The sequence below is a fragment of the Orycteropus afer genome, unplaced genomic scaffold (genome assembly GCF_000298275.1).
Source record: "Orycteropus afer afer isolate SDZICR_OR568_19922 unplaced genomic scaffold, OryAfe1.0 scaffold00281, whole genome shotgun sequence".
Taxonomy (NCBI): domain Eukaryota; kingdom Metazoa; phylum Chordata; class Mammalia; order Tubulidentata; family Orycteropodidae; genus Orycteropus; species Orycteropus afer.
In genome coordinates this window covers 4,632,274-4,643,616 of record NW_006921868.1, presented here as the reverse complement: position 1 = coordinate 4,643,616, position 11,343 = coordinate 4,632,274, and the positions used below count along the sequence as shown (strand labels likewise).

Sequence of the window (11,343 nt, the reverse complement as noted above, 5' to 3'; positions counted from 1 at the left end):
CCAAAGGCAGCTACTCAGTTGCTTGTGGTAGATCCCACCATGGAGTTGATTGTCAGTCTCATCATGGAGAATAACTACTACCACCAGCTTCCCAGCCATTCAACCAGGCCCAGCCAAGTTGACACAAAAACATAACCACCACACAAGGATTGTGAGGGTGGCACACAACTGGGCAGTTTTTGTTTGTAGCACATAGGGTCACTATGAGTTGGAGTTGACTTGATGGCCCTTAACAGCAACAACATAATAAAGGAGTCCCTGGGGTTCCGTTGGGTGCTAACAGTTAACGTCTCAGTTACTAACCTAAAGGTTGGAGGTTGAAGTCTACCCACAGGCACCTCAGAAGAAAGGCCTGACCAACTAATTCAGAAAAATCCTCCATTGACAATCCTATGGAATAGTTAGTTCTTCTCCGACACTCATGGGATCACCATGAGTCAGTATCAATTTGAGGGCAACTGGTAGGTATTATAAAGTAAAATGAATTTACAGGTGACATCATGTATACTGTCAAACCTGTGAAAGACAGAACCTGTGTAAGCAGAAACCTGTCAGAGCAGGAGAGCTCAAACATTTTCCATTTCCATAATAGAGAGTGATAGGAAAGTAGTAAGACTGCACCCTGTCAACGGCAGAAAACTACAAGAGCTAGGAAAAACAAGACCGTCCAATCGAGTTCTGGTTCTCAGGTGTTACTGTATGTAGAAAATAAAAAAAGACAAACTATTAGAATGAAATGTGAATTTAGCAAGGTTGCTGGGGATGTGGTGTCTATATAAAACCAATAGTTTTTTCTGTAAGTCACCAACAAATAATTAGAAAATGAAAAATTTGTAAATGACACAATAACATCAAAAACCTAGGAATATAGGAATGAAAGATGTATAAGATCTTTACACAGAAAACTATAAAATATTGTTGAGAAAAATTAAAGAGTTAAATGTAATATAATCCATAGATCAGAAGATGCAGTATTGTAAAGATACCGCTTTTCCTCAAATTGATCTGTATATTCCATGTAATCCTAGTGAGAATCTAAGCAGATTTTGTATGTGGGAAAACTAACACATTGATTCTGAAATATTGAAATGCAAAGGGCCAAGAAGGAAGAAAGACATAGCACCAGTAGCAAGTCTTATTGTTCGTCTGTGCTATTTAGGAGAGTGTGGTATTGGTGCAGGATAGACAAATAGACCAATGGAACAGAATTGAGAGTTCAGAAGCAGATTCAATGTATATATCAGTTGACTCACCACAAAAGCATTACTGCAGTTTATTGAGAAAGGGACGGCCTTTTTAGTAAATGCTTCAGAGTCGTTTAGATATTCATATGGGAAGAGTCAATGTTTTTGGTTTGTTTTTAATTTTATTTTGTTGTTGAAAATATACACCAGCAAAGCAGACACCAATGCAACCATCTCTACAGGTAGAAGTCAGTGACATTGGCTACATGCTCCTGGTTGTGCCCTTCTTATGCTCTTTTCTGAGTTATTCCTCCTTCATTAACATAAACTCATTGCCACTTCAGATTGAGAAGATACTGAGGCATCTCTCATACCATTCTCAAGTAATTCAGTTTTAGATCTTCACTTGAACAGTTAAACCACTAGGGAGTAGAACTTAAAAGCCAGCAGTAGAAAAATGTTTCTTCTTCATTCTTCCTGCTAAGATTCCTCCTCCCTGTGGCTGATTAAATTCACAGTGTGTGTCTGGATTTCTTTCTTCCAGGGAAATTTGGCACCGGGATTCAGTCTTATTTCTCCTTCTTACGGTTCCTGGTGTTGCTGAATTTGGTGATATTTCTGATCATCTTTATGCTGGTTTTGCTCCCAGTCTTGCTTACCAAATATAAGATCACCAACAGCAGCTTTGTGCTCATTCCATCCAAAGGCATTGGTGAGTAAGGCCTGCTTGACTATGGGAGTGCTCTTTTTACTATAGTGCTTCCTTTTCTATAATAGGTTAAGTCTTGGCTGACTATATTAGTCAGGATGGGCTGTTAGGCTACAGAAACAAGTGATCTCCAAAGTAACCACAAGGTTTATTTCTCACTCATAGTGCATGTCCATCACAGGTTGATGCTGGCTTTGTTCCATGTAGTCTTCTCTTCAGAGCCCAGGCAGATAGATCAGCCTCTGTCTGGACTGTTGACAATCACTGTGGCCAAAGGAAAACCCTGGTGATGCAGTGGTTAAAGTGCTTGGCTCCTAACTGAAACATGGTGCCAAGAAAGTGAACTCACAAAGATGTCTGTAACGTATTTGGCCATGGGTGGAAGGGAAGGACAGGGTGCTGTGAGACTGGACACCAGGGCACTTTAGGCTGAGGGGGTCGTCAAAGCCCTGTTTGAAGACAGGTACTTTTAAGCAGAGCCGGGGAGGGTGAGCAGAAAGCAGTCACATTGAAGGGCTAGGGGACACACCTTTGGGCAGAGGGGCAGCATCTGAAAAGGCCCAGAAAGTAATAGCTTGATACAGAAACTAGAAGCCTGAAGTGGCTCATTGGCAAACTTTTCCTGTAAAAGATCAGATAGTAAATATTTTAGGCTCTACGGGTCTTTGTTGTGACCATTCAGCTCTATTGTGTGGTGCAAGAGGAGCCCTGCTGGTGCAGTGGTGAAGTGCTTGACTGCTAACCAAAAGGTTAGTGGTTCGAACCCACCAGCCACTCTGTGGGAGAAAGATGTGACAGTCTGCTTCTGTAAAGGTTTACCCTTGGGCACCCTATGGGGGTGTTCTACTCAGTCCTATGGGGTCACTATGAGTAAAATCAACTTGAGGCCAGTGGGTTGGTTGGTTTGTTTTATTGTAGTACAAAGGCATAGATAAAGCTTAAGTGAATGGGCATGGCTATGTTCCAATAGCACTTTATTTACAAAAAGAGGTGGCTGGCCAGATTTGGCCCACTGCAATTTGTTAACCCCTGGGCTAGAGGAAAAATGTCCCTGGTGGCACAACCAGTTTGCCTTCAACTACTAACCTGAAGTTGGGTGGTTTGAACCTACCGAATGGCTCTGTGGAAGAAAGGCCTAGTAGCAGCCTGCTTCTGTAAAGATTTCTGCCAAGCAAAAATTGTGTGATAGATATGTTTACAACAACAACACACACACAAAAATGAGTAGCTGCCAAGACTGCTTATGTACATGCAAATACCTCATGGTATTTGTTTGGTTCCTTGGTTTGAAGGTTCAGGATTATGGTTTCATGGGACATTACAGTTAAATTCACCTAATAAAGTGTTTAGTGCTTCTGTTCTACCTCCTAGTGCATTGCATAATACCTGGGGTCTTGAAAGCTTGCAAGTGGCCATCCAAGACACAACAATTGGTCTCTATTCACCCAGACCAACAGAGAAAGAAGGAAAGTCAGGAATAGGAAGAGGATATAGAATGTGTGGCTAATTGCCTCCATGAACATCTGCCTCCTTTGCCATGAGACCAGAAGAACTGGATGGTGACTGGCTACCATTAGTAAACATTTTGATCAAAGATTCTGTAGAAGAATCTTAATCAAAAGGGGTAAAATGCAGAACAGAATTTCAAATTCTCATGGACTCTAGACCTTCTGGAGCCATGAAGGGTAGATGAACCCCTGAAATGATTGTCCTGAGATAACCTTTAAACCTTAAACAAAATAACCCTTGAAGTCTTCTTAAACACAAATAATAATTTCATTTAACTATTAAAAAAAAAGTCTGCCTTGAGCATATATTTCAAGATCTGTCTGTTGTTGTTAAGTGCCGTCGAGTCGTTTCTGATTCATAGCGACCCCATGCACAGCAGAACGAAACGCTGCCCTATCCCGCGCCAGCCCCACAATCCCTGCTATACTTGAGCTCATCATTGCAGCCACCGTATCAATCCATCTCGTTGAAGGCTTCCCCCTCTTTCATCGACCCTCCACCCTACCAAGCATGACATCCTTCTCCAGGGAATGGTCCCTCCTTACAACATGACCAAAATAGGTGAGACGAAGTCTGGCCATTCTTGCTTCCAAGGAGCATTCTGGCTGCACTTCCTCCAGGACAGATCTGTTAGTTCTTTTAGCAGTCCATGGTACTTTCAGCATTCTTCGCCAGCACCACAACTCAAAAGCATCAACTCTTCTTCGGTCTTCCTTATTCATTGTCCAGCTCTCACGTGCATACCAGGCGATTGGAAATATCATGGCTTGTGTCAGGCGCACCTTAGTCCTCAAGGAGATATCCTTGCTCCTCAGCACTTGAAACAGTTCCTTCGCAGTTGACTTTCCCAATGCTACACGTCATCTAATGTCCTGACTGCTCCTTCCGTTGGCATCGATTGTAGCACCAAGCAACGTGAATTCCTTGACAACCTCAATCTTCTCTCCATTTATTGTGATGCTGCTCATTGGTCCAGTTGTGAGGATTTTTGTTTTCTTTATATTGAGACGTAATCCATACTGCAGACTGTATTCTTCAACCTTCATCAGTAGGTGCCTTAAGTCATCCTCACTTTCAGCAAGCAAAGTTGTATCATCTGCATATCTCAGGTTGTTAATGATTCTTCCTCCAATCCTGATACCACGTTTTTTTCATACAGTCCAGCTTCTCGGATTATTTGCTCAGCATATAGATTGAATAAGTGTGGAGAAAGGATACAACCCTGACACACTCCCTTCTTGATTTTAAACCATGTAGTGTCCCCTTGTTCTGTTCGAACGACGGCCTCCTGGTCAAGGTACAGATTCCTCATGAGTATAATCAAGTGCTCGGGAATTCCCATTCTTCTCAATGTTATCCATAATTTGTCATGATCCACACAATCAAATGCCTTTGCATAGTCAATACAACACAAGTAAACATCTTTCTGGTATTCTTTGCCTTGAGCCAAGATCCATCTGACAACAGCTGTGATATCCCTTGTTCCACGTCCTCTTCTGAATCCGGCTTGAACCTCTGGAAGTTCTCTGTGAATATACTGCTGCAAACGTTTCTGAATTATCTTCAGTAAGATCTTACTTGCGTGCGATATTAATGATATTGTTCTATCTGTCTATATGGGATCAAATTGATAATAGCAACTTGAAAGGTTAGTTAGGAACCTTAGGGGGAAGTGAATGTATGTCCATGGGTGAGGAACCACTCAGAAAAAGAGAGTGAGAATGGTTACACAACTGGAAGAATGCAATCACCGTCACTAAATTGTACGTATAGAAACCAAATTGATGTATGCTTTGTTGTGTATATTCCCAATGACAACAATGAAATAAATGAAATCTAGAGGGAAGCCATTTCAGCCAAGAATATCCTGTGGAACATTTCTACTCTATAACACATGGGATCACTTTGAGTTGGAACCAGTTTGACAATTGTTTTTTGGGGGCTAAAGTTAGTGAGTGAGGTGTGGAGCAGTAGGAGATGACACCAGAGAACTTCTTCAGCCATCTTATTCCAACCTCCTGACTTCGCCAGAGAGAATGACTCTCCTACCCATTTGCCTGTGACAGCATCCTACAGCCATTTCAGCACCTTCTACAGTCCTGTTATTTGTCTTTCTCTGTCACTTGATGGTGAACTTTTCAAGGGCAAGAACTGCTTCTTACTCATCTTTTTATCCCCAAAATCTGTCTGGTACAGAGTGATTAAAAAATGTTTGTTGAGTGAATAAATGAACACACGGGTGTTAGAATTATAAAATGGCAGAACTGGAATTGGCCTTAGGAGGAACTGTTTCAATGCCCTTTTTTTAACAGAGGGGAAGCCGAGGCCCAGAGCAGGGGTGGTAGATTGAGTTATTTTCCCCCAGTTCATCAATCCCTGTAATAGAGACTTTGCACATCCTCCCATTATGGGTGTGGAATAATTCTGGCCCCATTGATATTGGCCATGTGACTTGTTTTGGTAAGTGGAGTGTTAGGTTGAAATGTCATTGCATGGTTGGCTTACCCTATCACACTCCTGTGGTCTGCCTTGAGAAGAGCATCCCCCCAGGTAGCCATTGCCCCTTCAGCCAGGCCCCCAAAGTGAAGTCACGTGGGACAGACCTGAGCCTCGCTGGGAGCCTGGAGTTCAGCGTGGCTCAGCCTAAATCATCTGAATGAACTCAATCTGAAGACCTATGAGTGAGAAAATAAATGTTTGGTGTTTTAATCTCTAAGACATTGAGATTGTTTGTTACGTAGCAATAGCTGACTAATATAGAGAGGTAGTGAGTTTGCTTTGAGGCATAAAGTAGAGTCACTGAAATTGATATCTTGTTTTCTGTATTCTTTTGAATGAAAACTGCATGATTATTTGTATACACTTATAAATAGAGATTTTAAAATTAGATTTTCTTAAAATGGGATAGCAGTTATATCAGTCACATAGACAAAAACATGTATAAACTTGAACCCCAAAACAGAAAGCACAAATACAGGCAGAAAATACATATTCTCTATGGACCCACATGCAAAATGTATAGAAAACATACATATCTCTAAGTGTTTAGGGAGGATAGGGAAAGGGGAAAATGGTACTGTACTCAATGTGTTGGAATTTAGTCCATAAATAGAAAATTAGAAATATATCCATGTACAGATAGACAGATATACATATGCACATAACTAAGTGTGTATATATATATATATATATATATATACATGCATATACACACAAACAGCAGTAAGTAGACAAATCATAGAGGCTATAAAAACAATTCCACTGATTTTCTTGTTTTTGTTTTTTACAGATATACAATGTACAGTATACCCAATAAGTAGCTCTGGACTCATTTACTTTTACAGTTATATCATAGACTTGCTTTCTGGCACTGTAAGTATTTAACATAATTCTGTACTTGATCCCTCAATGTACTGAAAGTGGATTGATTTAAAGACCATTTCCTTAGTGTACAGTGAGAGCCAAACACAGGTACTGAGGTAAAAGGGAACAAGGTTTGCAGTTACCTAAAGCAAATATAATATTCACCCAGACCCTGCTAGAATTAAAGGAAATATGCTTTGTCACTTTCAGCAATCAACCTTCTCCTAGTCTGCTCTACCTTCATGCTGGGCTGGAGCAATTAATTCAGATAAAATGTATTTAAATTCTTTGACATGGAAAAACTTGAATATTTTGGGATCCTAGAGCCACTCCTCAGAAGAAAGTTTGGTCAATCTACTTCTCTAGTGAAAACTCCTCGGAAACCCAAGGAGGGGTCGCTATGAGTCGGGTCCGACTCCACGGCAGTTTTTTTGGAGACCACTTTGAAGGAGCCATGGTGGTACAGTAGTTAAGTGCTTGGCTGCTAACTGAAAGGTCAATGATTTGAAACCACCAGCCTTTTGGTGGGAGAAAGACATAGTAGTTTACTTCCATAAAGATGGGTAGTCTTGGAAACCCTTTGGGGCAATTCTGCTCTGTCGTGTAGGATTGCTGAGTTGAATCAACTCGACAGCAGTGGGCTTGCTTTTTTTACATTTTTTTTCCCCTATTAACGTCTTTTTTTAAAAAAAACTTTTTATTGTGATTTGGGTGAAAGTTTACAAAGCAAATTCATTTTTCATTCAATAGTTCATACTCATTTTGTTTTATGACATTAATTGCAATCTACCTGTGGTTGCCTTGTCACTGTGTCCTTCTTTCCTTCTTTCCTATGCATTCCTGCCTTTTGAGTTTCTCCCTACGTAAATTCTGCCTTTCTGATCTCCCATGATTGATTGTTCTAAGGAGTATGCCTCCCGGGTGTAATTGTGCCTGTTCTAGGCCTGTTGTTTGGCTGAAGGTTAACCCACAGGAGTGAGTTCAATTCCAGGCCCAAAAGGTGACTAGGAGCTATAGTCTCAGGGATTTCACCAGTCACAATCAGACCAGTAAGCCTGATCTTTTTTAATGAGTTTTATTCTACATTTTTCTCCCACTGTAGCCAGGATCTACATGATCCATTTCCAAGTATTTGGCAGTGGTAGCTGGGCACCATCTAGTTCTTCTGTCTCAGGGTCTTGTAGGCTGAGGTTCCCATGGTCCACTAGTCCCTTAGACTAATTATTTCCTTGCGTCTTTAATTTTCTTCATTATTCTTTGCTCCAGATGAGGAGAAAACAATAGTTGCATCTTAGATGGCTGCTCACAAGTTCATGTAATATGTTTTGTCAATTGAACTTGATGTCCCCTGAGAATATGGTGGTTGTGGCTAAGAAGTTGCCATAACTTTGCCCCATTTCCTCTGTTAGATATATGGACATTTTTATAGTGCATACAAATACTTATATAGAAATATTGTCTGCCATATTATATGTGGTCATGGATATATTCCTGTTCACCTACCAATACCTAGGCAATCAGGCTGTACTGATTATTACTAGTGATTGGAATGTGAAAGTTGGAAACAAATAAGAATCATAAGTAGTTATAAAATGTGGCCTTGGTGATAGAAATGACACTGGAGATCAGCATGATACAATTTTGCAAGACCAGCAACTTATTCATTGCAAATATCATTTTTCAGCAGCTTAGCATAGTGCCTAAGGCACTTGACTGCTACCCAGAAGGCTCGTGGTTTCAAACCCATAGCCACTCTTTGGAAGGAAGGTTGGGCAATCTACTTCCATAGTGATACTGCCTTGGAAACCCAAGGAGAGGTCTCTATGAGTCGGGTCTGACTCAACGGCAAATAACAACACAACTAAGCAGCAGCTATACATGTGGAATTCACCAGATCAAATATATAGGAATTAGATTGACTACATCTGTGCAAAGAGGTGATGAGGAAGCTCAATATCAGCAGTGAAAACAAGGTCAGGAGCTGACTGTAGAAAGATCATCAATTACTCATATGCAAATTAAAGTTGACCCCGAAGAAGATTGAAACAAGTTCATCAGAGCCAAAACACAACCTTTTTTATATCACACCTGAATTTAGAGACTATCTGAAGAGTAGATTTGACACATTGAGCACTAGTGAGCAAAGGCCAGAGGAGTTGTGGTATAACATCAAGAACATCATACATAGAGAAAGCAAAAGGTCATTAAAAAGACAGAAAGGAAGAAAAGACCAAAATGGGTGGCAGAAGAGATTCTGAAACTTGCTCTTAAACAGAATCACTAAAGCTAATGGAAGAAATGATGACATGAAAGAACTGAACAGAAGATTATGACTGGCGCCTCGAGAAGACAAAGTAAAATATTACAATGAAATGTGCAAAGACCTGAAGTTGAAAAACCAAAAAGGAAGAACATGCTCAGAATTTCTCAAGCTGAAAGAACTGAAGAAAAAAATTCAAGCCTCGAGTTGCAAGGATTCTGTAGGCAAAATATTGAACGACTCAGGAAACATCAAAGAAGATGGGAAGAATACAGAGAGTCACTGTACCCAAAAGAACTGTTTGATGTTCAGCTATTTCAGGAGGTAGCATGAACCAATAGTATTGAAGGAAGAAGTTGAAGCTGCACTGAAGGAATTGGCAAAAAGCAAGGCTCCAGGAATTGACAGAATACCCGTTAAAATGTTTTCAGCAAATGGATGGAGTGCTGGAAGTGCTCACTTGTTTATGCCAAGAAATTTGGAAGACAGCTCCATGGCCAACTGACTAACCCAAGCCATGGTATTTTCAGTCACCTCATATGCATATGATACCAAGAAAAAAGAAAACGAAAAAAAAAAAACCCAAACCTCACTGCCATTGAGTTGATTCTGACTCATAGTGACACCTCTCTTGGGTTTCCAAGGTGGTAGATCTTTACGGAAGCAGATTGCCCAGTCTTCCTTCCACAGAGTGGCTGGTGGGTTTGAAGCACCCACCTTCTGATTAGCAGTCAAATGTCTTAGGCACTATGCCACCAGAGCTCCTATGCATATGTGTGTCAGGCCTGTAACCTTTCACCATATTTATTCAGTCTGTATGCTGAGCAAATAATCTGCGATATCAGCATATGATAGCTGCAGAATAAATAAAGAAGACTGAAGAAGAGTTGATGCCTTTAAATTGTGGTGTTGGTGAAGAATACCAGAGACTGCCAGAAGAACAAAAAAATCTGTCCTGGAAGAAGTGCAGTCAGAATGCTCCTTGGAAGAGTGGCCAGACTTTGTCTCACCTACTTTGATCATGTTGTCTGAAGGTACCAGTCCCTGGAGAAGGATGTCATGCTTAGTAAAGTGGAGGGTCAGTGAAAAAGGGGAAGACCCTCGATGAGGTGGATTGACACAGTGGCTACAATGATGGGCTCAGGTATAGCAGGGATTGTGAGGATGGTACAGGATGAGGCACTGTTTCGGGCTGTTGTGCACAGGGTTGCTATGAGTTGGAGCCAAGTTGATGGCTCCTAACAACAACAACACCCAAACCTGATCATCTTGCCTGTCTAGCTGTGTATCCACCTGTAGGTTTGTTACTGCTAATAATGCAGTAATGTGTGTGCAGTGATATTTACCTCTGTCATCTGTCTCTTGTGCACCTCTCCATATCTTCCTCTTCCTTAGGGAAATTGTGCTGGTCATCCATTTTTGATGCATTGCCTTTCCCTTCACCCTAATCAATATGTGTCTCTTACCTAGCTAGCAAATTTCTCTCCCATCCCTGGTAGTCAACAAAGAAAATTTCCTTCTGTTTGTAAACCTTCCCTTGACTTTTTAAAATAGTGAACTCATACAGTATTTGTCCTTCTCTGATTGACTTATTTCTCTCAGCATAATGTCTTCTAAATTCATCCACTTATGAGGTATTTCACAGATTCTTCATTGTTCTTTAATGTTGCCAAATATTCCATTGTGTGTATGCACCATAGTTTGCTTATGCGTTCTTCTGTTCTTGGCCACTTAGGTTTTTTCCATCGCTTTGCTATTGTGAATAGTGGTGCAATGAAATAGGTGTGCTTATATCTATTTGTGTTGTGGCTCTTCTTTAGGATATATACCTAGTAGTGGGGTTACTGAATATAAATCGTGTTTCTATATCCGACTTTTTAAGGAAGTGCCATACGTTTTCCACCATTTTACATTCCCACCAGCAATGTATGAGAGTTCCAGTCTGTCCACACCTTCACCAGCATTTGTTGTTTTCTGTCTTGTTGAATGTTGTTATTAATGCTGGGTTGAGGTGATATCTTGTTGCTTTGATTTGTATCTCTTTAATAGCTAATGATCACAAGCATTTATTCATGTGTTTGTTGGCCACCCATATATGTATATATGTATGTATGTATGTGTGTGTGTGTATATATATATATATATATATATATACCTATATATATTTTTTTCTTTTAATTACTTTTTTTTCTTTACTTGTATTGTGGTGAAAGCATACACAAGACATTTGCCAACCATAACAACTTCCAAATTTACAGCTCAGGGACATTGATGACATTTTTCATGTGCCATCATTATTGCTGTCCTTTTCCAAAATA

General features: G+C 40.4%; 1 protein-coding gene across 1 annotated transcript in view; it reads left to right on the top strand.

Moving 5' to 3' along the window:
- TMC7 (transmembrane channel like 7) overlaps positions 1-11,343 on the top strand; it is a 61,821-nt gene that overhangs the window by 16,308 nt on the left and 34,170 nt on the right. The window contains exons 3-4 of the mRNA XM_007950593.1: positions 1,729-1,896; positions 6,692-6,774. Of these exons, the coding sequence (XP_007948784.1) occupies positions 1,729-1,896; positions 6,692-6,774 (251 nt within the window). The remainder of the gene's footprint in view (positions 1-1,728; positions 1,897-6,691; positions 6,775-11,343) is intronic.